The sequence below is a fragment of the Astatotilapia calliptera genome, chromosome 18 (assembly GCF_900246225.1).
Source record: "Astatotilapia calliptera chromosome 18, fAstCal1.2, whole genome shotgun sequence".
Lineage (NCBI taxonomy): Eukaryota > Metazoa > Chordata > Actinopteri > Cichliformes > Cichlidae > Astatotilapia > Astatotilapia calliptera.
Window position 1 is genome coordinate 27,692,570 of NC_039319.1, and position 25,589 is coordinate 27,718,158.

The window sequence follows — 25,589 nt, forward strand, 5'->3', positions numbered from 1 at the left end:
CCTAAGGACCGTCTGGCGGCGAGGGCCATTAATTATAAGAGACAGGGAGACAGACACCGAGCCAGCTTAGCAGACAGACAGACAGTACCGCAGCTAGCGCAGACAGGCCGGACAGGAGCAGGCCCCGACAAATACAAAGAGGGGAGGAAGAGCGACACGTAATCTACGGCCAAGGGGGGGAAAAACATAATCCTCCCCTTGTAGCGAGCAGGCTACGGCTATCTGCACCGGTCCTGCTTTCGCTCCTGACCCTGGACTCTGGGTGAACACACTCAGGCATAATAACCCTTTTGTCATAAGAGAAAGAACGCGGTTTTCTACGGAGATAAATAATTGAAAAAAATGCGGCTGTGTGACTGCGCATCCCTGGCAGTGAATAGGAAAATGCTGCGCCAGTGTCCCGGCTGAGAGACGGAGCCGATCTTTCCCAACACAAGCTCCCCGGCTTCCCCACTCTCTCTCTCTCTCCCTCTCTCTCTCCTGTCATTACACAATATCGCTGCCAAAAATTCATCGTTTCGAACATGGTAAGTTTTCTTTGTGTTATATTTAACGGGCTTGTGTCGGCGACGCGCGGCCTGTGGGGGAAATGCACATCCGGGACTGCATTTTTTTCCGGAGAAGTCATAATATTTATGAATCATAACTTGTTATGATGTAGGAACGCGCGTGGCGTGCAACAGGTCGCCGTACAGTAGCGGGGACGCGCATCTCAGGGCCAGATTTTGAGCTTGGTTTCCAAACACTGGTGCTCACATACACACACGGGCGCGCGTTCAGCCTTTGTATACGCGATCAAACTGGCGAGATGGCACGAAAATCATACTAATATTAAGAAGAATAAGAAGGCCTTGTTGGAATGATGGAGACCAGGTTAAAAGGGATGATATTATCCGCTTCGACTGTTTGTCTGCTATTAGAGTAATGGCTTTATTCTCTTTTACAAGACACCAGCGATTACACAATGACACGTAGGTTATTAGCCAAATGATTTCCTTTTTAATCCCTACAATATTCCGAAATAACTGCCTGGTTTGGACAGAAAGCCTTTTTCCCAATATAATCTTGCTGTTAAGAACGTCAGATTAGTGGATGGTTATTACCCGTATTAATTACTGATTTAGAATTTTGGCTCCATTATTATTCTGCCCAAGCCCCAGTAAGAGAGGGAAGAAGGTGGATGCTTTTTGGGTGGGGGACTGTCACGGGGCCCAAGTGGAAAATGTATTTTTCTCCTCACCATGGCTGTGTTTTTTTCCAACTCCACGTGCTAAGCAGCCGTGATGAGGTTTGAAAAGGGAGCATTGTGTCTCCAGTCAGTGGCCTTATGTGTTGGAGAGGCTCGGAGAGGGTGATGTTCACTCAGCTGAGCTCCCTCGACGTCATTGTTGCAAATTTCACCTGATTTCAGGCGCTCTGTTTCACCGAGCTCACGCAGGAGGCTGTTTGTGGAGGTGTCGGGAGGGGGGAACACAGCCCACGCACACTTTGAAGTGTCGGTGTTCGACAACACGCCCCGTGACAGGATGCGTTTGATTTATAGTCTCGGGAAACAAGGTTTTAGCGGATACGGATTTCTTCCTTCCTTGCGCACTATTAGCTTTTACGTTTTAACAATCGACTGCTCGGGGAGGACTCATAATGTGATGAACTTGTGCGTAAATGTGTAAGGGTTTACCGAACAGAAGCAGTGGACTCTCGGCTCAAAAGATGGGGTGTTCACTCGCCATTTGAATGCAAAGTAGTGGATGAACAAGTGAGCTGTGTGTATGCGTGTGTGCGAGTGTGTGTGTGTCCAGAGAAGGAGGGCCAACGCCGTGTTTTCAGAATAGAAAGACTTGTTGAGAGAAACTGTCACACATGCCTCTTTGGTTCTTGTATTCCCCCCCTCTTCTCCACAATGCCACAAACGTGGAGCCACTTTATTAAGTCTAATCGAACCGGATCACCCGGTGTCAGATTTTTGGAAACCATACTGTAGTTTGTCTTTATTTATTTAATTCTTTTTTCTTTCATTTTTTTTTGTCTAAGTAATTTAGTTACCTGCTTTTTTCAGTGCGCAGGGAGACAGAGTAAAAGTTGTGTGTTGGCCAATGCGCCCCTGCGTCGGTCCCATCCTGTTGAAGCATGTCCCGTCGGAAACAGAAACGACCCCAGCAGCTTATGAGCCTGACCCTGGGTGCCTGTCGGAAACTTGAGCATGGTGAGACATAGACTATATAAATCAATAGAACAATGATCAATAATAAGTAAGACGATATTCACATTGGATGCCGTAGTATAGGAGACTTAGCCTTTTCTTAGTATGCGCTTTGTGCCTTTTACACAAGTACATTAAAATGTAGTGCTTATTTAGGATGTACATTTACAGTTTAAATTAAAATGACTATTAGCTCCTTTGGGACTTCAAATATGTTTTTACTGTTTATATTTTAAGCTTTGTTGACTGAGATGTAATCATTTACTCTTAATCAGCCTTTTATTAATTCAATTTAAGTGTTTCAATTGAGTTCATTTGCGCTAAAAGTTTAACCAAAGTTAAATGTGCATGTTATAGCATTGTGCTAAGAAAATGGCTTGCTGGAATAATTTGAGTGCAGACGCTTTAATTCCTTCTGTGCAGGTTTAAGCCTTAAGCTGCTTCCTTGGCCCTATTAAACCCAAGTATCTTCACTCCTCTCACACTGCCAGTTTCAAACACACAGACCACCCATATTTCAGAAAAACACAATAAATCAAAAGCAGTATCACTGAAAAACAATGCAAGGTGAACCTGAAGGCGTGTGCTATGAAAAGGGTTAGGGTTTGAAGCAAAGACGTGAGCACGAGAAGGTCAAGGAAAAAGAAACTTTGTGGGGCACTGTATAAGGTGTTCTAACTGCAACAGCCCATTGTCCCCATTCAGCTTTGTTGCTAGCCACTGAAGCATGAACATGCCCACAAAGACGTGTGTGTGAAGGCGTGCGCGTGTGTGTGTGTGTGTACACACAGTTGTGTGTATTTGTGTCCGCTTGTCCACTTCAGTTACAGGAATAGGGACCCCATTGTGTCACAAAATTGTAGCTGTTGAGCTAACAGCAGGAAGTTCTGTATGCATTTGGGTGCACGTGAGTATACAAAGTGTTACGGAGTTTGCTTGCAGAACATATTTGCTGAGTCGTCATGTCATGTTTTGCTTGCACGACAAACTCTTCCTCTGGCTGGCCTATCAGGAATGGGACCCCCAACTGTTTAAAGTCAGTTTTACTAGCCAGTCAGATACCCTGCAAAGTGTTCAGTACTTGACTAAGAACTAACTCTTGACACCCCTACTGGGCCAGTGGGGGATGGGCTCTTCAGTAAGACAGACTGAATGGAGGAAGAAAGAAAGAAAGAAAGAAAGGCATAGATGAAAGATTGCCTTAGGATGCGTCTTATTTTATTTTAGGGAAGTGGAGGTCTTGTGTGTGTTTCCCTGGAAACAAGGTGGTCTCCTCTGCGGGTGAGTAGTATATTCTGAGTGCATGTGTGTGTTTGTGTGCAAGCATGTGTGTCTGTGTGCAGACAGCAGTAAAGAAGCAGCACAAAGAGAACAGGAAAAAACATTTAGTTTAGTTGGCTGGAAATTAACCCCTGAGGCCAAAATTCACCTCCTACAGACCATTTGTTTTTTCATACCCTTCACGTGAAGTAGCCACCTAAATTTCTTTTCCTTTTTTTTTCAATACCTGCAGATGACACCTCGGCACTGAAGTCACACTTCTTTTCATTTATCACGGATTCTACTTTGTGCTCTTTGTCTTCTCCTCAAAGCTCCCAGCTGCCCCATACACTCTGTTCATCTCTCAAGGGCTCTCAGATCGCCTCTCAACTTACTGAGGGTCAATCCCTACCTTGTTCACCGATAAAGCCCCACCAGCAGCCTCTCAAAGACCTACAGCCCTCCCTTTCATCAGACTTCCCTTACTCCCCTCTCACATCCCACATACAATTCTCACCTGGCTTCAAGTTGTTTGCCAGCAATTCCGCAGCTTTCGTAAGTGCTGTTACCTACCCTCCCAGAAGCTCACAAATGGCCTCTCCCAAGCTGGGACTATCAGCCACCACCACAACCTCTTCTTCCTCCTCCTCATCCTCTGCTTCTCTATGTCCTCCACCACACCCTGGAAGCCCCAGTCGTGTGCCCGAAGGCCCTCCGAGTCCTGTTACACCTACCCCAAGCCCTGGAGTGTCATCTGCTTCGGGTGCACCTTCTAGGACCCAGCTGAGCATAGCTTTGATCCTGGAGGAGCTTCGGGTGTTGCAGCAAAGACAAATTCACCAGATGCAGATAACAGAGGAGATCTGTAGACAGGTCCTGCGCCTTGGTGGAGCCTCCTATAGCATAGACACACCTGCCCAACATCTTCTCCCTTCTGTACCTCAGCTCTGCCTGGAAGGCAGTAAAAGGGCATCTAGTCCAATAACCCAGCCAACTGCATCTCAGCCTTCCACCTCTATGGCTCCTCTTCTAGCATGTTTCTCCTCCCTGCTTCCCTCCCAAGCAGTCAACAAGCCCACACAGCAATGCACCTCCTTGTCTCAAATCCTGCAGCCTAACAAGGTGCAGATGGAGGAAACAGGTGGGGCAGCTGGTGCTCATGGTCTCACAAGGGTGAGCTCTCGCTCATCAGCTCCCTTGAATTCTTCCTCTGTTGCCACCACAGTGGCTTCCTCCACCTATCCGCTAGCACTGTCATTAGCTCTACCCAGTCGGTATCTTCATGAGAAGTCTCCAAATACTACTTCAGTGAGCGGGCACAGTGGTCTCTCCTTCCTTAACACACCCCTCCCCACATCAGTACCTATAGTCCCAAACTCACAACATGCTCTGCAATCTGCTTCTAACGGAGGAGAATCTTCTTCTGCATCCAGTTCCAACAACACTGTCGGCCGTCTCCAGCATGCCTGTCGCTTTTGTGGAAAAATGTTCAGCAGTGATTCAGCCCTGCAGATACATCTCCGCTCACACACGGGGGAACGACCCTACCAGTGCCCAGTTTGCCTCAGCCGCTTCACTACACGAGGTAACCTCAAAGTTCATTTCCTACGGCACAGAGAACAAAACCCCGAGCTTTCGCTGTCACTTCTGCCACCGTCTTTGTTTGGGATTGCATTAGGGACTACTGCGGGATCGGATATGGGACAAAACATGAGCAGCGGTAGCAGTACTAGTGCCATGAATACGATACAGAAGAAGCGAAAAAATAGGGCTGAGGATGAAACATCTGGAGACAGTTTGGAAATCAGTGGTTCTAGTACTGGGCTACCACTAGGGGCTTCTGGAGGGTCGACCCCATCTTCCCTACCCCTGCCCCCGAGTGTTGATCTAGCGTTGATTTCCCACTCTCTCCTGCAATTTAACAGAGCTGCAGTGGTAGCTGCTGCAGCATCTATCACAACTGGCTCATCCAACTCATCCTCCTCATCGTCTTCCTCCACCTCATCTCTCGCAACCTCCCTTCTCTCAAACCCTTCCTTGTCCTCATCTTCTGCCATCACAGGATTATTCAAGGGTGCCAAGCAGCATCACTTTGATGAAAACACTCCTCCCCATGCCCCAGTGCTTTCCCCTGCTGCCTATTCCCAGCTAGCCCACCTACCTAAGCTTCTTTTCCCAACTGTCTCCACACCTTCTTCTACCCCAGCTGCACACTCATCCCTCTACAACCATCCAGCTTTGGGCTTGCTCCGCACCCCTCTACCTTCTGCTCCAGGCTCCCACCAACATGCTTCTTCAAGCCATTCCCAGCTTTCCTTTCCCTTCTCTTCTTTTCCTAAAGTCACAGGTCCACCCACAACTACCAATGCATCTTCCCTGCCTTCCTCCATAGCCCCCACTCCTACATCGGAAACCTCTAAGCTGCAAAGGCTGGTCGAGAAGCTAGAGAAGGCCCCTCGACCTTCCTCTTCTCCATGGAGTTCTTCCAATACTTCCAATTCTGTGATGGAAATGTTATCTGGCAGTACCACTACCTCTTTAGCAACTTCAGCAAACAGTAGTTTCACAAATGCCAGCAATTCTACCACATATGTCATGGCATCTCCACTGTCTTCTAGCCTTGTTACTACTTCGGTTTCAAACTTCACTCGCGAAATGGTAGCTGCCCTAGGCATGGGTGCCAATGGAGCAAGTGCCATGGCAGGAGGCATGTTACCATCACTGATTACAGATCCAGCTGGTAACCTTACATCCAATCAGTGTGGGGTGTGTCTACGAGTGCTGAGCTGCCCCAGAGCATTGCGGCTGCACCAGGCCACACACCTCGGAGAACGGCCTTTTCCATGTAAGATATGTGGACGATCCTTCTCTACCAAAGGCAGTCTGCGATCCCATATTGCCACCCATCATGCCCGGCCCCCCAATGCACGTGTACAGAACTCTTGCCCACTGTGCCAACGTAAGTTCACTAATGCTCTCGTGCTTCAGCACCACATCCGTATGCACCTTGGTGGACAATTGCCTCCAGATGGCACAGAGGATTCTGCACATGAGATGCCAGCTGAATCTAAAGCCATATCCTTGGTACAATCTCAGTCCCAGTGCACTGACCCAAATGCTACTTCAAGTAATACACCTCCCCTCGCAGGCCATTCAAAGAGTATGGTTCCAACTCAACAAGTTAATACTGCAACAGTTGCCTCTGTCCCTGCCTCTGACAGTATGAAATCAGCTGAGTTCACTCAAAATCCAGGCAAGTCTGCACCCTCCAGCCCAGACCACATTCCCCCCTCTGACCTAAGCCCTGACCCCTTTATGAATCCCACCACACAGACTTCACCACCAGGCAGTGCAGACCCCCCTGTGCTTACTGTCAGTGTCCCTTTGCCTGCATCCCAGCAGACAGATCAAGCTTCACCAACTGGCGAAGACAACCAAGTTCCACAAGCCACTGTTGGTTTCAATCTTCCAAAATCTACCCCTTCACCATTTACTTCCAGTGTTACCAAAACCACAGAATCACCTACTGCTACTGAGATGGACTGTGGAGAGGATGAAGTATCTACCTCTTCCGATGCCTTCCTTGGCTCTAAATCAAACGTAGAGGACTTGCAAAGCACACCTGCTCTCGATGATCCCTTTTCCTACACCTGTCCCAGCACCACCTCTAACCCCAATCTTTGTGACGGTAATACAACAACAACCTTGGAATCAGACCCAGTCTCTCCAAGGCCCCAATCACCAGAGCCCATAAATAAAGATAAAGAGCTCTCATCTCCACCCACAACACCAAAGCAAGACCAAGCAACTGTGCCAGAAGGAGAACCTAAGCTGACGTCAGCTTTGGAGGATACAGACAACACTGGAGCTGAAGTAAGAGGCGAACCCCAGAAAACAGCCACTTTTGTAAGAGAGACACGTCAAAGCTTTCATTTTAGTTCATATGGGAGGGAAGAACGGGCAGATGGCATAAGTGGATTCGGCTCAAGTTCAATACTGGATGCTTCTGGCCCCATCAACCTTGCTCCAACCCTCCCGTCTCCGATGTCTCGTCCTGAGAAGAAGACCTACTGCTGTGCTGAGTGTGGAAAAGAGTACGCCAGTCGCAGTGGGCTGAAGGTAAGGAACAAGTTCCATCATTTATATCAATAAGATGTGTAGTTATGTTTGCACAATTACTGTGTTGAACAGAGCATTTTGTCCTACACAAAAGAGAGTTTTTCATTCCCACTGTCACCAAGTGCTTTACTGTACAATGTAAAGCACACTGAGGTGACTGGTGTTGTGATTTGGCACTAAATAAGTTGAATTAAACTGAATTGAATTAAGCTGGACTCTAAAATTACCTCTGCTGTGCAATTTTAGCCTACCCAAATTCTATTAAGATTTGTCTTTACAAGATGATGATTATAAATAAAAATCTTTCAAATCTATTCAATTTTAGGGGCACATGAAGCATCACGGCGTGGTATCCAAAACATCACGTCCGTCAGCCCGGAGTCGCCGTTCCTCCACTGACCAACTTCCTTCTTCTACATCTATGACTTCCTCAAACATTCCAGCCACTAGGAGCTCAGCAGGCTTCTGGAACCAGTATCAAGCATTCCTCAACACCAGCGCTGAGCCAACTGATGACCCAACCACTGCAGGCCGAGGAGAAAACGAATCATCAAAATCTCCTGTTTTGTCACAGATGGATCCAAGAGCCCACGAGGAAGCTGGGGAAGAGTCCAGCGAAGGGTCATAACTCGCATAGCCGTAACTGGCTGGTAAATGTTACGGTGTTTTTGATTGTTGTTTACGTCTTGGTGTAACTGTACGGGCATATCATTAGTACTGCTTCCTTAACACATTTCAGGTTGCCTGTCAATGATAGTCAGAATAATATGTTTGTATATTTAAAGTTGTGAGTCAATCAGCTTGGTCCTGTTGTATTAAAAAAGAGACAGCTGTAGTGCAAATAAAAAAAAAGTGTGTATTCAAAGTAACAAAATTAGCCCAGTTATAGCTGGATTTGTTAAAAAGTGAAACTACCATTGTCTGTCTGACGTTCTTAACAGAGTAAAATTTGAAATGTTTGGTTATTAAAAAAGAGAATGGGTCATAATTCATATTACGTTTAAACATCCCAACAGGCTCAGATAGATAAATCTGATATTACTGGCTTTGAGTCATAGGAAATGAAGCTACAATAACCAGTTTAAACCATTTTTGGTAGTGTTGTAAACATGTAGACACTTTTGTTCTGTTGTGGCATGTACCAAATCTCATCCATCTGACACCAAAGGAGACTCGAGCCAACCAAAAGAAAATATTTTGGAAAATACTACAGCAAACTCATGTGTGTTTCATATGAAGAGAATTCTTTTGCTGATAGGGATGAGTAAACAAATTATTGGATCTAAAACTACATCTTGCTTTGTAAAAGTCAACAAGGTGAACAATATGAATGTGTTACTGGGGGGAGGGGGGGGTGTATATGGAGTCTTTTGTCCCCGTCCTGTGGCTCTTAAAACTACTTGCTCCTGCTGTGATTTCCTTTTCACTACCTTGTCCCGTCAAACCAGAAGCACACCTGCAGTTTTTGTGAGCCCAGTGAGGGCGCGATCCTTTGTGTGACCCTTGCCCTTCAGCTTTGTGAGTATTATGATTGTCGTTTAGTCCAAAAGTACTATCTGTAAAACCCTTTCAGTTGCTAAAGTTACTAAAACTTTAAGTTTGTGTATAGAATGTATAAGAAATCTGTCTGTTTGTTGTACGCTGTTATTTCAGTATCTCCACATTAAAAACTAATTTGGGAAAAAATATATATTGTTCAGTCTTGTTCTTCCCCCAAAGGGAGGGAGTATGTAGTCGGTTCAGTTTGTTTGTTTGTTAGCACTCTAGCATCCACAGTCTTCAACATGTTATTTTCAGACTTTGTATGATGCTAGAGATCAATAAAATCTCCAGCTGATTTAATTTAGGGGAAAACTGAGTCAAAGTCAACTTCACATTAAATGTTGAAAATCAGTAAAAACTCTATAAAACACAACTTTTTATGGATCATCTTCAAACTTCACAACAATATACTAGGCCATGGGGGACATGAGAACCTAGGTTGGCTAAGCATTTGACCTTCACCTTCATTTCTAGCACCCAAGGTCAAAGTTAACCTTGAAAATAAATTTCAAGAATCCATATTGAGTAATATACGATATGAAAGGGCATGGATAGAGCTGTACAACACACTTTATATTTTTTCAATTCCTACAACGTCACAGTGACGCCATAATGTTTCATGCACTATATCATAAAATTTCAGGTCTTTACAGCTTTTAGAAGCCAAAGATTTCAGCCAGTTCTGCGTCAGTCATGAGGAAAAAGATAACAAAATACACCATTTTAGTATGCAATGCTTCATTGTCATAGGTTAAAGGGCAGGGTAGCATGAATTAGGAAAACACTTCAGTTTCCATAGGATCATTTCCAAACTTTAAAGCAATATATTAACTACAAGCACTTTCTTTGTTTGAGCTCTTTAAAACTTTATATTTACAGCACAATGTTACACGTTTTACAATGACACAAAATGATTTATATGCGATTTATATTAAAAATACTGACATCAGCACAAATGATCTGTGAAACAATACAGATGGCATTATTGGGGATTTCCATATTACCAGTGCTGACATCAGCCTAAAACATCAACGTTTTAGTAAAGCCCTTAATCCATCGGAGTGCTCCTGTTTAATTATTGTATCTTATATGAACGCCAAGAAAAAACAGAGGAATTTAACACATGCACACTAAACAAGACTGCAGTTATGAAAGGAAACAAATGCAACACTCACAGAGGACAAAGAAAAAGAAATGAGAAGCATGCAAGACAAAAGGCACACATTTGGATGTGTACAAGTAGCGCACTGGAGGGCGCAATTCCCCCTCTTTTTTAGCACAGTTTGCTGCTTCGTGTAGCTAAATTATTATATGATGTTTACAGTGCATTTGAGCACTTTTTGAACACCCTTTATAAAAATCTGCGAAAATTAATATGTTAAAGATCAGAAGACTTAAAAAGCAGCAACATAATAGTCTACCATCTTCGGCTTGAAACGAGGTTTTAGGGAAAAGGCTGATTTTGGCTGAAGAGATGGCAGATGGCAGATATAGATGATCGGTTATTATCACATATGGAAGCGAAGTAGATGACTGTACTGACAGATCACACTAAAATAACTAAAATCTTGAATACATTCCCAGATAAACTTTTGCATTTTGTCCTTATTTGGAACAGATTGAGCTGCTCGCTTCTGCAAACAACAAGGTTCCTACAGTTTAGGGCGCATTAACGCTTTAGTCCCAGTGAGGAGCCGTGCCAAGTCCGATGGGTCATCCGGTTGATTCTGAAGGGGCGGGCTTATTTCGGAGGGGGGTGGTTCACGTCGCTTTACTTTCCAACTAAAGTAGGCTATCAACTACCACGTCTGCAGAGGAGAGAGGGGGTCAAAATAAACCGACAAGAAAGATAGGACAGGAGGAGTAAGGACGGTTCCATCAAAGTCGGCTGCAACATCGGGAGCAGACCGCAAGCTGAATTTGGACATAAAGTACGCACCGCTTGCGGCTCCAGAGCCCCTTTACACAGTTCTCGTTTCAAGTAACGTCCGATTGTAATCTTGCCAATTCACCAAAACACGAGAAGAATGTACATGTTGGAGACACACGTCTAATAGTTTAAATCGTCCTGGCAACCACAGGGAAACAGTTTTTGTGTGTTTTGCGCGAAGTCCAAAGTTTTGCGCATGGGATGCTTCCCTCCCCCACACAGATAATGTTCTGACAAAAGAGAGAGAGAGAGAGAGAGAGAATCGAGCAACCTTCCCGAGGACATCTTCGTTTGTTAAATTTTTTGAGAATTGACTGATGGCACCTAAGCTGAAATCGGTAGCCCGGCTGCTGCTGCTGGCGGTGGTGTGGGAGCTGAGCGCGCAGGGAGCGACGGAGCGACAATTCAATCCAGAGGTGAGGAAAACATGCAGAATGCAGAACTAAAACCACATAAAGTTTTAAATGCGCATTAAACGATTAAAGTTGGATAAATATAAACTGGATTAAAACTGGATGAATACTCCATAAAGGCATAGATATTGTACACTTGGAACATGTATATCGCCAATAAATGCACTCAGTTAAAACAGTTAATAATGTTAGACAGTTGTGACATATAATTAAAGTTAAGGAGATCTTTTTCTATCTATGAGTTAATAATACATAGCAATTTTTTTGTTTATTATTATATTCATCTTTCAAATTTGTGTGGAGCTTGTTTTTTTTATGACTCCTATGCAGAATTTTTTTAGAACTTTGCATCCTGATAATAATTTCTGCAGCTGACTGTTGTTGGCACAGGGATATGGGAAATGGGCTCTGACCCTGGGTTAGAGGAAGCAGCCCTTAATGATGATAACGCTCGTGAAAACACAGAAATGCTGAGAGGGCAAAAGCAGCGGAGCCAGAGCAAAAGAAATGCATTCAATTGTATTGTGGTCGCTGCAGAGACTGAGGCAATTTTTGTGGGAACGGACTGAGGGATGGGGAGATGTAATTGTTGACATCTGTCCTGAGTTATGTCTGAGTACAGCACCAAAGGGGGGGTTACAGAAAGAAAGAGGTTCTGCAGCATCTCACCCTTTCTCATCTGTGGAAAAATACAACAGACTGAGCACTAAAAGTTTTCCAATATCTTCCAATAACAGCGCTGGCTACTATCAAGGCAGATACAGCTGAGATTTTTTCCCCTGCTGTTCACATCTGTTCCTTTCTCATCTTCTTCTGTATTGTTCTGATCTCATTTGTCTGTTTAGGTCTGTTCTTCTTGCAGAATCAGCAGCTCTCAAATCCCATAACCAGAGCAAAGTTAGGAACTTCTGTGTTAATGTTCCAGGAAGTGACTTTGTGATGATACTCCTACACACCTGCTTCCTTCAGTGCCATTAGAAAAAATAGGGCAAGGTCTTGCTCACACAGGACATCAAAGAATTCATATTTTTTTACATACAGTAGCGCCTGGAGTATCCTGCCTGTGACCAATGCAGTTATAGCTCAGCTTTATGCCAGTGGAAGAAAATGGAGCAAAGTTACTCAATTGACCTACATTTAGACCAGAGACTGCAAAGCGCCATCTGCTAAAAATGTAAACAATGTGTCGCCTACATAATTCATAATTTCGCTTTCACTCCACACACGCACGCTGTGCAGCAGTAAATCTAAGTGATTAATATTTTCTTATTCTGGGAAAGATTTGATTACATTTTGTCAAGATGGGCTTGTGGTTAAGTCAACTCCTTTTAGGCAAGCAGATTTCAAGGAATTTTTTCATATCAGCACATTTTAACAGCCAATACTCTACGGTGCAGAATTTTCTCATAAAAAAGTGCATTAGCTACCGGTGTGAACCACAAGTACGATAAAGGCCAGATATAAAGTGGATATTTGACCTGATAATTTCAAAATACTAGTATGAAGGTTGATTTCCTATTGTTACTTTGCACGACTGCAAGTTTAAAATAATTCACATTCTCAATCTTATTTGTCACCCAGTTCATCTGCTTGCTGAAAAAACGTCACTTTTAGCTCCAAGGACTCTGTTCTGTTCAGTCAGCTTTCTTCTGATTGACTAACTTTTTCAGGCAGAGCTGTGTATCTGAAATGCCCATATTAGGGATATCCCCTGGCAATTACATCATAAAGAACCATGAGGAGAAAACAGATTTGAAACCCAGTATTTACAGCAGTCTGAGCTTTTGCTCAACTGGGATTACCTGTGTAAACACTGACCTCATCATTTGAAACTTTGGCCTTGTTAAATATGAGTATGCACTGCTATAACAGGATAAAATAAATAAATAAGGAAGAGCATAATAAGCCTCTTTAATTAAAGCGAGTAATGCTGCAGATCATCTGGGCTTCGGTGAAGAACTTCAATTAATTAGATGAACATGTCTTGCCTATTTTATTTCTTTGGAAAATAATAAGTCATGCAACCCCCCCCAAAAAACCCCTTTCTGTCATCACATTCATCACGAATAGCATCAGTCAACAGTGTGCAATCAAATAAGGAAGTTAATGAGGATGATAAACGTGAAATGTCTGCACCGCAGGAAGCGGGCCTTTCCATCGCTAGTTAAGTTATGGTCAAAAAGTGCTTTTTTTTCTTTTCTTTTCTTTTTTTAACATAAGACCAAACTCTCCGTACAGTTGAGGAAATCTGACCTCATATGCTGCCTCCACAAACCCACAAGTCAGCGGGATTTTTTAAATTAATTTTTTTATTGACAATGAATAAAATTAGATCAGTGGTTACGTGTTGGTCAGTGGGTCTGTTTTGTGATATAGAGGTTGTGTGGACACAATTCATTTCCTGTGGCGTGTGGTAGAGACAGGAAGTGGGCAGCTTGGTGTGTCAGCAACCACCTGCCTATCACACACACACATCTTTTTTTTCCCCCCTGTGCTCGAATCTGCAGAAATGGCTGCAAGCCGAGGTCATTCAGTACAAAGAATGACTTCAGCTCGTAGCTAATTGTCATGAAATTGTCATGAAATGAGATGATGAAAGCGAGGCAGGGAGGACACTGAGGAGCCTGTCGCAGACCAGAAAGGGGGCTATTGTGGAGATGGGAGTGATGCAATCTTTTTTGGAAAAGACGGAAAATGAAGCAACTGTCCAACTGTACGAGACAGGATAAAGATCATAGTTGTCATGCACACATCCTGTGTGAGTGTACTGGATGTCACACTCCCTCTGTTCCCAAAGAGAACAATTACACAGGTAACTTGATACTAGTCCCATGCTGGACTAGTCTTGTTAGTCGTTTAGAGGAAGCAGTTGATGTGCAGTTAATAAGTGCAATACATATTTATACTGGAAAAGAAAATCGTGAGAGAATTGTGATCTCAATTCTAAGCCAAAAAATCGTGATTCTCATTTTATGCAAAATCGTGCAGCCCTAGCAGGAGTGCATCGTTTCCAGGAAGCCATTGTTTTAATAATCAGCAGTGGGTGGTCTTTCCTTGGGGAAAGGTGTTAACTGAAAATAAGGTAATGTTCAAAGTCATCATGTCATTTCCTGTAACTAAAACAAAGAGGCCAAATTTTTTTTAGGATAAAATTCTTCCTTTTTCCTGGGATTGACTGACTCCTCAAATGACACTGGCAGAGATGAATTTTTCCACTCTTGTGTCATCGGCTCTTTCTGGTGTTGGCTAGAGAGAGGTTGTTTAATAGACACCAGCTGGGGGATTACACACAACCAAAGGGGTTTCTGCTTGTGTGTGCTCAGGAGCTGTTGGCCAGAGGGGTCAGAGAGGTTGTAAATGCCCTCCTGAGCCAAGAGCATAGCAGGAAAATGCCTATAAAGTAGAGGAAAAAAAAAAAGTTAATAAAGTTACCTACCCACAATAAACTCCCTGAAGTACACACGGGCGCCATAACCTGCTGTTGCACATAAAGTGGGAGTCATAATTTCATACATTTAAGACATGTGACAGAATATCACAGCTTTCTGGATGGAGTGGGTGGATATGTAATGATGAGCTCTCTTGCCCTGTGTGTCCGCTTTATACTGAGCATGCCTCAGTTGGACTCCCATCGCTGTTGACCAGAGTTTCTTTCCATTGGCCTTCAGCAAATGGAACAACTGACTAACTATGCCTTCTTCTTCTCCTCCTCATCCTATGCAAAATGAGCACACTGCCTAGAAACATCCACAGCAAACATTGTCTGCTTCTTGTAGGTCTTCCATTAAACAATAAAGTCAATCGCTGCACATGAGTGAGCTTTACATCAAAGTGCTGGACTGGCAAGGTTCCTTTGCTTCCTACTCCCTCTGTGCATGGGTAAATATCAAGGGGTGATGACTACATTTAACACAAGTGCTTCCAGGCATCAGTTTAAAGTGTTGCTCATTACTCAAATTGTAGTAAAAATCTAGTAAAATGGACAGCCTAACACTAAGTCAGTTGTCACACCTCCATGTTTTTCCACAAACATGTAAAGGAACAGGAAACATGATATCATTTGAGCTTTGAAATCATTGGTAGTAAATAAGTTGATGTGTGTGTGTGTGTGGGGGGCAGTTGGAAACCACTGCTTCACATCAAAAGACTGTATTAGTTTAGACTATCCTTTCTTATTCTTCTCTAAATACTCACCACTTCCTCTTCCTGCTGCTGCTTTAGTTGCTCCAGTTATTACCGTGGGCAAAAATAGCATGGTGCGACAGTGAATAAGACTTTGTCAGAGTCACCTGTGGGACCTATGAATGGGGCGTGGGAGCCTTAAAGTTAAAACAAGTGTTCGGTGTCATTCAACAGAAGTCTTTTGACTGAGCCGAGGGCAAAATTGGGCCTTTTGTAGAAAAGAAAACAGGGAATGTGTGAACTGGAAGAATATGGTTTCGAGCTCAAATCAGGCCTTAAAATCTCTTACATTTGTGGCAAATTATCCAAGTTGCTAATGGTTGTATTTGACTCTGGTACAAGCAAAACCTTTATTTGTTTATCCCAGCAAACTGCAGGCGTTTCATTATGACCGTTAATTACAACCTCTAAATCCCACTAGCCTTCATCTTTCCTTCCTTGTGCTCCTCTTTTTCCCGCTCATGCAGCCGCGCTGTAACAGTGACTCTTTATGTGTCCACTGGAGCTCCATGGGTGAGTCAAGACGAGAAAGGGCTCATTCAGGAGTAAAGTCTAAACACGTAGACCTCCATGTCTCTCTAGGACAGACAGAGAGGCAGAGATTAGACTTGCAACGTCCTCCAAAGTTGCCATTCAGCTCAGGGCCAAACAGTTAAGCTGAATGAACATCAGGAGCATCAATACTGACCTAAAGCCCAGAGTCGGACAACCACGTCAGCACATTCACTTACTGTACATTTTCAGTGGAAAACTCTAAAATAAGCGAGTTGATTTATTTAGCTTTAACTGTGTTTAACATCCATTAGCAGCAGCAGATAGGCATTAACAACAATAATCGAGCGGCTCAGGGTGTGGTTGTTCATGAGTATTTACCCTCAAGTCTGTGGGTTTTCCATAAGAGAGGGATGAGGCAGAGGAGAAGGGGTGGAGTGAAGAGGCGAAGACAGAGACATGAACGTGGGGGGAAGAGTTTGACTTTGAGGTTTGGATGCGACGAGGAAGAAATTCCCAGTTAAATTACTGACTGACTTTACTGCTTGACTGGAGACCTCGACTGAGGTTGCCCAAGGCCTGAGTCTCACCCTGGGACACTCCCTATCTTTTTCTCTTCTGTTTTCCCAATGTCCTTCTCTGCACATACTCTACAGCAACTGCGCCTATAATTCTGAATCCAGTTGAAATAATAGATCCCGCTAAGCTGCAAAGTCACGTCAGGCTCTGCCAAACAAAGACAAAAGTCATTAGCAGCTCCAAACCATAAAACGCTTCCTGAACGTGCCACGACAAGCTCACAAAGTCACTGTACAGGAGAATATCAGAGCGGTCTTGGTTTCCACCACGCTCACAATAGCCTCAGTGTTATTTTTCGTCTCTTGCTTGAGAGGGAAGGAGTTCAGGAGAAGCTGTGTGGGAGAGGTGCGTAGCAGAGCTGTCGGCACCGGTCCAAATGTCAAACCAGCACCGCAGGCAAATGGGTTTCCAGGGGAAAATAAGGTCAAGTTTAGCTGAGAGTGAGGGATTTGGAGCACCAGAGAACTCGGTGACCATCATAATATGCTCTCCAAATGCTTTAAAAAAACGCTTTCATTTATGAATTGTACAAACTCGATGACTTTAGCTAGAACTGATGTAGGTACAGACTAACATGAGTTTTAAACTTTAACTGTGTCCTCATTCAGTGTCTGTGTCAGGGTTTTGGATGAAACCTGAGCCGTCCTTGTCTTAAGCTTTTTTTGGCTCCTCAGGCCAGTTCTACTTTCAGTCCACACATACTGGAGAGTCCAGTGTTGATGGTTGAATAGCTTTTGTGTTTAGTCACGACATGGAGACGTGCCAGTTGCTTGAAAGTGATGTTGCTCCCTCTGGCTACGAGATACAAAAACACAGAAAGAAGTTATTTAAGAGCTTATTCTTGCTGTCGGCGTGGAATGTGTTTTCATCGCAGTCGCAGGAAAACATCCTGTTCTCATATTCCGAGTAACCAATGATCAACATTTTCAGGTGACGTGCGGAGTGTTTTTGTGTCTGTTTTTCATTTTTGTTTCTTTGCTAAAAGTGGAATTTCCTCACTATATTGTGCAAGACTTCTCATCATGTTTTCCTTTTTTATCCTGTTTTCCACTGCAGTCATGGCTACAACAGTATGGGTACCTTCCCCCAGGGGACTTGAGAACCCATGCCCTTCGCTCCCCAAACTCCATCTCCTCCGCCATCGCTGCCATGCAGAGGTTCTACGGCCTCACTGTCAGTGGTACCTTTGACGCAGACACCGTCAAGTGAGTATCACGCAGTGTCGTTTTTTTCAAGCACATTTAAGCGTACGTTGTCATGAGCGCGGTGTGTCTTACTGTCTGGCAGGGCCATGAAGCGACCGCGCTGTGGTGTCCCTGATAAGTTTGGTGCTGAGCTCAAGAGCAACCTGAGGAGGAAGCGGTACGCCATCCAGGGCCTGAAGTGGCCCAAGACAGAGATCACTTTCTCGTAAGTCACAGAGTTATGAAATAAACATGAAGCAGCCTGCAATTATGTCTCTGTAAAAAGGAATTAACTGTCTCGCCTTTTTAACACACTGTTTAGTATACAGAACTACACCCCAAAGGTGGGTGAGTATGAGACCTACGAGGCCATCAGGAAGGCCTTCAAGGTGTGGGAGGGCGTCACCCCGCTTCGCTTCCGGGAAATTCCCTACAGCTACATACGGGACAAAGTGGAGGAGTTTGCTGACATCATGATATTCTTTGCTGAGGGTTTCCACGGTGACAGCAGCCCATTTGATGGCGAGGGGGGATTCCTGGCACACGCCTATTTTCCTGGCATTGGCATCGGTGGAGACACTCACTTTGATTCGGCTGAGCCGTGGACAGTTGGAAACCGGGACCTGTTAGGTAAAGTTTCATGTTGAAACTGAAATTTCAATAGATGACTAATTCCCCAAAACCTGACACAAGAAAAACTTAAATGTTGGGAGGGGACCTCTCTGACTCTGTTTTGCTGTCAAAAGCAAAACCTAAGCCGCGACAGGCCCCAGCTTGTGCTTGTGCACTTCAGGCAGTGAATACCTGTGTGCGAAAATGCAGCAGACACAAACTGCAGCGTCAGCTCCTCGAGTCTAACACATCTTCACATGAGCTGCTGATGATTTTATTTTTAACTACTTGGTGTCTAGTTGTGTGCTTCTGAGTCACTTGAAAATAAGGAAACAGCACTTTTTCCTCATTCTCCTTTAGGACTCTGTCTCAAAATCCTCCCACTTTATGTCTAACACTTTGGCCTAATTTTTAAAAAGTTGCTGTAATTTTTCTTGTTGATGTTGTTTCAGGGAATGATATTTTCCTCGTTGCTGTGCATGAACTTGGTCACGCCATGGGTCTCGAGCACTCTAACGACCCCTCAGCCATCATGGCTCCGTTCTACCAGTGGATGGACACTGAGAACTTCCAGCTCCCAGATGATGACCGCAGAGGCATACAGCAGCTTTATGGTTTGTACAAATCACAATTAATCATTATCATTCTACACTAGGGATTAAAGACTAACCCGAAAAATTACATTGTAAATTACAGCATGAGTAATTTCTGTTTTTATCCATCCAAAGATGGATAAAAACAGATTATTTTGCTGCTTTTAAGTTAAGGCTTTGCTGTTTAAAGAAATGTTCGATGTCCTTACTCACAAAGGGTCAGGCTCAGGTCCACAGCCCCCACCTGTAACACCGCGTTCACCTTACAACCCCCCCGATCCCCCACATTCACCTGACAAGCCTCACTTCGGCCCCAACATCTGCGATGGGCACTTTGACACCATCGCCATCCTCAGGGGAGAAATGTTTGTGTTCAAGGTAAAAAGCTGCTGGAGAAAGTTTGGGCCATTTATAGCGATATCATTTATAGATTGTTATCTTGTTGTCTATGTCATCTTGTAAGTTTCTGAGAATTTTCTTTCTTTTTTTCCCCCTATCAGGATAAGTGGTTTTGGCGGGTGCGTAATAACCACGTGTTGGATGGATACCCAATGCCAATTGGTCACTTTTGGAGGGGCTTGCCCACTCATATTAATGCTGCATTTGAAAGGGATGATGGGAAATTTGCTTTCTTTAAAGGTAAGTCTGGCTTTAACATATTGCAAAGAAATTATTTTACTATTATTATGAAATTAAAAAAACTTCTCTCGGGTCCTCGGTTTTATTGCTCTACAGGAGACAGGTACTGGGTGTTCACCGAATCAATTCTTGACTCTGGCTACCCCAGGAGTCTTAAAGAGATGGGCACAGGGCTTCCCAAAGATCGAATAGACGCTGCTCTCTACTACACCCCCACTGGACAGACATATTTCTTCAGAGGAAACAAGTTAGTCATTGTCCGTTTTGTGTGTGCGTGTGTTTATCATATGCAGAAGTTTCAAAAGTAGGTGATTACAAGGAAACTCCCCCTGACATCACCGCCAGTAAAATATATGTTTTGACCATATGAGGTTAAAACATGTAAACTCAAACACTTACCATCCAATCCAAATCTGCCTCTCAGTTAAACAAGAAAATTCACCTTGAGGGAACTGTTACGGTTGCTGAGCTTTTCCATGGGTATAAAAAGTGGATGACATGTGGCAGTTGAATTGTAGCAGTCGGATTATAAAGTGAATATAGCTACTATAGTTACTATAGTTACTGCACTTTTCCTAAGACCTCAGCTCGCGGTCGTTTTGGTTCTAGAAGAGTTCGTGGTAGTTGAGCGGCAGTGTCTGCAGAGACAACACTGACTGTGGCTGTGCAGTTTTTACATTAGAAAGCAAGTCAAGAAAGTTAGTTAAGGTCTGTAAGGACAGTTCTTAAGTTAAGTCAAGTCACTCTACACAAGTCAACTACAAATGGTCTACACCAGTTTGAAGACTAATGCCTAGCTTCAAGTCCTGTAGGCACAAACAGGTCTATCAACACCAAGTTCTGAACCATTTAAAGCAAAGAAAACTCAAGTTCTGAGTAATCTGTGGCAGGTTCAATTTAATTGAACTAGTTTAAAGCTATCCAAAACTAAACCCAAGTCTATGTCTGTTCTCAACTCCAACCGAGTCGTGTATTTAGTTTGAGACAAGTCCAAGATAAGTGTAATGTCAGGTCTTTTAGGAAAAACCAGAGTCCATCCACAACTGTTTATGTGGGTAAAGAGGAGAGTTTCTAGCTCTGGCCGAATCATCAGTTCACCATATCTCTTTTTTTTCTCCTCTCGTTTCCTGTTTAGCTATTACCGTTTCAATGAAGCGTCCCAGACAGTTGACGATGGCTATCCGAAATCTATTAGCGTGTGGCAGGGCGTTCCTGATAACATCAAGTCAGCCTTCATGAGCAAAGATCAAGGTAAGGGTGGCATGTGTCAGATTATCTAGATTATTCATCACATCTTACTGTGACTGGATAGTTATTGGTACATGTTGTTTTTTACTTACACGTCTTTCTTCCACCCTTCAGCGTACACCTACTTCTACAAAGCCAACAAATACTGGAAGTTCAACAACCAGGTGATGCGAGTGGAGCCTGGATATCCCAAATCAGCCCTTCGTGACTGGATGGGCTGCCCCAATGAAGACCCCAAGACAGATGGAGGAAGAGGCGGAGGTGGACATGACAAGGACAAGGAAAGGGAGAAGGAAAGGGAGAGAGAGAGGGAGCGAGAGAGGGAGAGAGAGAGGGAGAGAGAGAGGGAGAGAGAGAGGGAGAGAGAGAGGGAAGACAGAGACAGAACTAGAGATAGAGAGAAGGATAGAGAGAGGGAGAAGGTGATTGAGAGGGAGGAGGAAATTGATGTGAAAGTTATTGAGACAGATAGTGGCAGCGGGGCAGCGGCGTTTGTTGTGCCGCTGTTTCTGGTAGTGTGTGTGATCGCAACGTTGGCAGCCTTGCTGTTTTTCCGTCGTTACGGTACCCCCCGCCGACTCCTCTACTGCCAACGATCTCTATTGGACAAGGTGTAGTTAGAGATGGAGGGGCAGAAGAGAGGAGAGAAAGAAGGCGAGAGAAGAAGAAGAAAACGCGGTGGAGAACGTTCGACGCAGATAAGGGAGCAGGACAGAAAGAGACGGAACAGGAGAAAGAGCCGAAGGAAAACTGTCAGACTTGCATTTTCAACTCTTCTTACCACTTCCAGATTCCTTTGACTCTATCTCTCAACCACTCAGCTCTTTCCAATTTTCTCCTTTCTGACTCTGCCTCTCTTCTCGCGGTTACTGACGCCAGCTCATTGCTGTTTGTTTTAGCCTTTTTCAATGTCATATTTTTAGTTTTTGTCAGTGGTCAGTGTTTGTGTTCTCGTGAATTTTCCACTTCGAACCTGCGTCTTCATGACATCCATTTCAGCATGTTTCTGTGCGTAAGCAGACGCCGTTGTTTCATCGCTCGGCCAAGTGCCCTTTTTTTTTTTAATTTGCACACCCTCACTTAAACACAAAATCCTGGAAACCACGGCGGCACAGTCATCTGTGTTTCTTAATCTTCCAGTAAAGCAACATTTCAGGAGCCAGCAGGGACAATAAAAGGGAAACATTAGCTTGCATCCTTATGAAGCATGAGATACACTCCTATCAGAGTAAAGCAGTAAATGCAACAGTGTATTTTCTTTTTTTTTTTAAATGTCTTTATTGTTATTATTATAAATGATGTTGTCATTACTATTATGACTATTACTATTATTGTTGTTGTCGTCCACCATGTAAAGAATGTTTTTTTTTTGTATATTGTCATTAAAAAGTCCTGCTGGACAGTGACATACAGTTTTGAAAGTGGCCTTAATTTTATACATGTGGGAACAGTGAATGGGGAAATGGGGTTATGTATTCTTGAAACTTGATTGTTTTTTTTTTTTTATACCTTGAATCCATCTCAAATGAAAATAAATTGAAGACCTGAAAATGACTCCTTTTTGTCATCGTACTTACTTTTGTACAGTTTTTCGAATCATGGTGCTACATTGCTAGTCAGGGGTTAGATTAACAACAATAATAATAATAACATTAGTGACAGTGATAATGATGACCATCTAGCCTTCTCAATCAGAACTGTGTGTGTGTGTACTCACTTATAAGCTTTTCGTACAAAAATAAAGTAATTTCAAAAGGCTTCATGTGCTTTGATCTTCACTTAGTCTTTGATCAACTTTGATAAAATCTTTCTCTCGCCTGCCTTGTTCACCTTTACTGATCATATTGGTCGTTGCTGTTTTACATCTGGCCTTCCCCAGTCTCCCCGGACCTCCAGGTTTCTTGTTCCCCGACCGCACCACTCTGCTCTGCTTTACTGGGGCTCGGAAACTGGCAAGCCAGAAACTGGGTTGGAAAACACGGACTGGATCCAGAGCTTAAGTAGAAACAGAGATGAAGATGACTGTATAAACCCGTTGCTGCACAGCAGGAAAACATATCTTAACTATATAGCTAGAGGGAGAGGGTGTGCATGCGTGTGTGTTCTTGGGTATATTTCTATTCTTATGAGGACCACATAGCCTCTGCAAGTATAAGATGACAAGGGAAAGCGTGCAAAGTCCCCCAAACTATCAAACTATTATCAAGACTTTGAAGTTGGAAAAGTAGTTTCACAATTTGATTAATGTAGGTCCTGACAAACACATTGGCACAAACAAGCACTCGTGCATGTTCTGAAAAACTGTAAATGCCTGTACTTGTGTGTTATCCACTGTGTTTGTGTGCACCCCCGTCCAACACGAGCCAATAAACGCTCAAACACCAAGCCTAGGCGTCTCCCCACTCCTTAATGATTCCACTAATGAACAACTGGCATACAGACACGAGACATGCCGTAAAGACGACTGACTGCAACAGAACAAGAGTGGGTGAGGGTGGAAGCCGGGAAGGCAGCGCTTCTATGATTTGCTATGATAACACCGACGGGGTTTTGTGCACTTTTGCTCTGTTCCTATTGTGTTTAAGAGATTCTGGGCGCCCATTCTTCTCCACTTCTCGCTGCAGTGTTTTGAAGACTTGGAGCTTAAGAGAGAAGTCACGAGGATTGCTGTGGGAGGAGATGAAGGAGGAGTGAGGATGGTTAAGTCACATTTGGAAGCCAGATATGGAGCAGAATTCCATGCACAACATCTGGAATTCCAACTGCATCATGTGAGCCAGACACACAGCAGGACACGGCAATGAGGGAATGGGGGATGGGATTTTTTCTTTTTTAGGATGTGTTTCATTCATTTTAATTTAACTTTATCTAGGTGAAAGACATTAAAAACACAATAAACATGAAAAAGTGTTATTTGTTTGTTTGTTTGTGTTTAAGATTAGTTTCCTCTAATGGATTTTTAGTGTAATATCTTTATACACACTGTTTTACTTGCTCTGCTTATCTCTGGGGTCCTCTTCACAAGTCAGACCCTGAGCTGTGGGTCAACATTTGATGTTTTCTCTCTTTACCCAGCTGACACTGCAGACTGCAAGAGAAAAGAAATGCTTCAGCATAATTCTTCCCCACAGTCCTCTTTTCTGTGTGTGTAACCGGAGAGCTTTTCTTCACTGTCTGCAAAATGACTTCACAAAGCCCAACAAAAGACCACACCACAATGCCCCGGCCTCTTCCAGCCTTCTCCCATCCTCCAGTGCTCACATTTCACCCATATAAATGCAAAGGTAATTCCTGCATCTGATTCCACTTTGTCTTTTTTTTAAAGGCTGATTGACAAATTCTTCTATCCACCCCCCCATGCCATGTACTATTTTAATCTCCTTCTTTAATTCAATCAAGTTTTTAAGTCAGCAGGTTTCAATAACAAGCTGGCTTTATGTTTTATATTTCTCTGAGCTGGACACTTCCTGTCCTTCTGTCAGCTGTGTGGCCTGTAGGCTGATGAATGCAGAAAAACTCCCAAAGAGGGGAAGTCCTGCTTGGACCTATTGTGTTCCATAATAGCCATTACACCATAATTGCGAGTTCCCCGCTGAATGACAAAGAACGATGAGCAACAGCATTCTGCCTGGTAACAAGGATGTGGGCAGAAAGGTGGCAGCTGGTGAGTGTCTATATAGGTTACACATGGTTTTCATTTGCATCAGTTGAAGCTCAGTCACATGCTGCACTTCTCTTATTCGCACACAAACACACAAGGATTACACAAACAGACACATGGTGGCAATCGCGTCGCTTCTGATCACCACGTCCTTCGCCAAAACTCGTCTAAGAATAAAACATCCTGCATTTCCTATTATGTAATCTCCCTGCATCTTATAGGCCTCAGTCACGTAGGGCTAAAGACCCCACTGTGACCCGATACCAGGAAAAATGTGCATAACAGGTCTGCAGCAAATGGACGGAGGTTTTTGCACGCAGCATCGTACACTTCTTTAAGATCAGCTTCACCTTGCGACTGCCACCAAGCTTTTGCAGACTCGCTGGGGAATACTTATTTTTCCCTAGAAACCAGCGGTTGCCAGATGGTCACCAGCCTGTGTGCCTGGGATGTTAGAAAACAATTTTATTGTTTGGAAGATGCCTGTGGCTGCCAGAATGTAACAGAGGTCTAGTCTAAGTTTAGGCCAACTCCAAGCTTTATTGAGTTGCATGTAGGCAAATGCAGACAGAGCACCTCAGTCGAGCAGCTTCTTTAGTTTTAAAGCCATGCCTGTTCAGTACCAGTCCCATTCAATCCAGCTGAAATAGTGTGAATAGAGAGCAGTCATTGTTGAGGTTATCTACTAAACCTGTGTGCTTCTGGCCAAAAATGTGCTAAAAACGTCCCTTGGTGCTGTTATCTTTGCTTTCCATTCAATTGCTTTCTTGTATAGTTTTATCACACAAAATATGTTGACCTTTAAATAAGGCGCTCCGCAGTATTCCCAAGCGGTCGTGCACACAGTTTATTTGTGGCGTACGGGAAGAGAGATTAATACCTTATGCTTCTTTTTTTCCCATTTCAACTCCATATTAATATTCCATTTAGCTACA

At 43.7% G+C, this 25,589-nt stretch overlaps 2 protein-coding genes across 4 annotated transcripts; both read left to right on the top strand.

Annotated features, from left to right (window-relative positions):
* Positions 1-9,253, top strand: sall2 (spalt-like transcription factor 2). 3 transcript variants are annotated; one of them, XM_026150653.1, is made up of 5 exons: positions 1-527; positions 2,057-2,203; positions 3,428-3,481; positions 3,714-7,579; positions 7,905-9,253. In XM_026150653.1, the coding sequence occupies exons 2-5, from the start codon at positions 2,128-2,130 to the stop codon at positions 8,205-8,207; spliced, it is 4,299 nt and encodes a 1,432-aa protein (XP_026006438.1). In that variant the 5' UTR covers positions 1-527; positions 2,057-2,127; the 3' UTR covers positions 8,208-9,253. The 3 variants fall into 3 exon arrangements, with proteins under 3 accessions (XP_026006438.1, XP_026006436.1, XP_026006437.1); XM_026150651.1 differs by lacking the exon at positions 3,428-3,481; XM_026150652.1 differs by lacking the exons at positions 2,057-2,203; positions 3,428-3,481 and having other exon boundaries at positions 386-527.
* Positions 9,254-10,909: 1,656 nt separating this feature from the next.
* On the top strand, positions 10,910-22,405 carry mmp14b (matrix metallopeptidase 14b (membrane-inserted)). Its single transcript, XM_026150255.1, has 10 exons — positions 10,910-11,467; positions 17,774-17,922; positions 18,005-18,127; positions 18,224-18,531; positions 18,966-19,127; positions 19,324-19,484; positions 19,607-19,745; positions 19,842-19,992; positions 20,881-20,996; positions 21,108-22,405. The coding sequence occupies exons 1-10, from the start codon at positions 11,369-11,371 to the stop codon at positions 21,608-21,610; spliced, it is 1,911 nt and encodes a 636-aa protein (XP_026006040.1). The 5' UTR covers positions 10,910-11,368; the 3' UTR covers positions 21,611-22,405.
* The last annotated feature ends 3,184 nt before the right edge of the window (positions 22,406-25,589 follow it).

What these genes read in the sequence shown, in the direction of transcription:
- sall2 (XM_026150653.1), top strand. Translation starts at nt 2,128, where the DNA reads ATGTCCCGTCGGAAACAGAAACGACCCCAGCAGCTTATGAGCCTGACC. An exon ending in CTGTCGGAAACTTGAGCATG is followed by an intron (nt 2,204 to 3,427) that starts GTGAGACATAGA and finishes ATTTTATTTTAG; the next exon opens with GGAAGTGGAGGTCTTGTGTG. An exon ending in CCAGTCGCAGTGGGCTGAAG is followed by an intron (nt 7,580 to 7,904) that starts GTAAGGAACAAG and finishes ATTCAATTTTAG; the next exon opens with GGGCACATGAAGCATCACGG.
- mmp14b (XM_026150255.1), top strand. Translation starts at nt 11,369, where the DNA reads ATGGCACCTAAGCTGAAATCGGTAGCCCGGCTGCTGCTGCTGGCGGTG. An exon ending in AGCGACAATTCAATCCAGAG is followed by an intron (nt 11,468 to 17,773) that starts GTGAGGAAAACA and finishes TTTCCACTGCAG; the next exon opens with TCATGGCTACAACAGTATGG. An exon ending in GAGAAATGTTTGTGTTCAAG is followed by an intron (nt 19,485 to 19,606) that starts GTAAAAAGCTGC and finishes TCCCCCTATCAG; the next exon opens with GATAAGTGGTTTTGGCGGGT.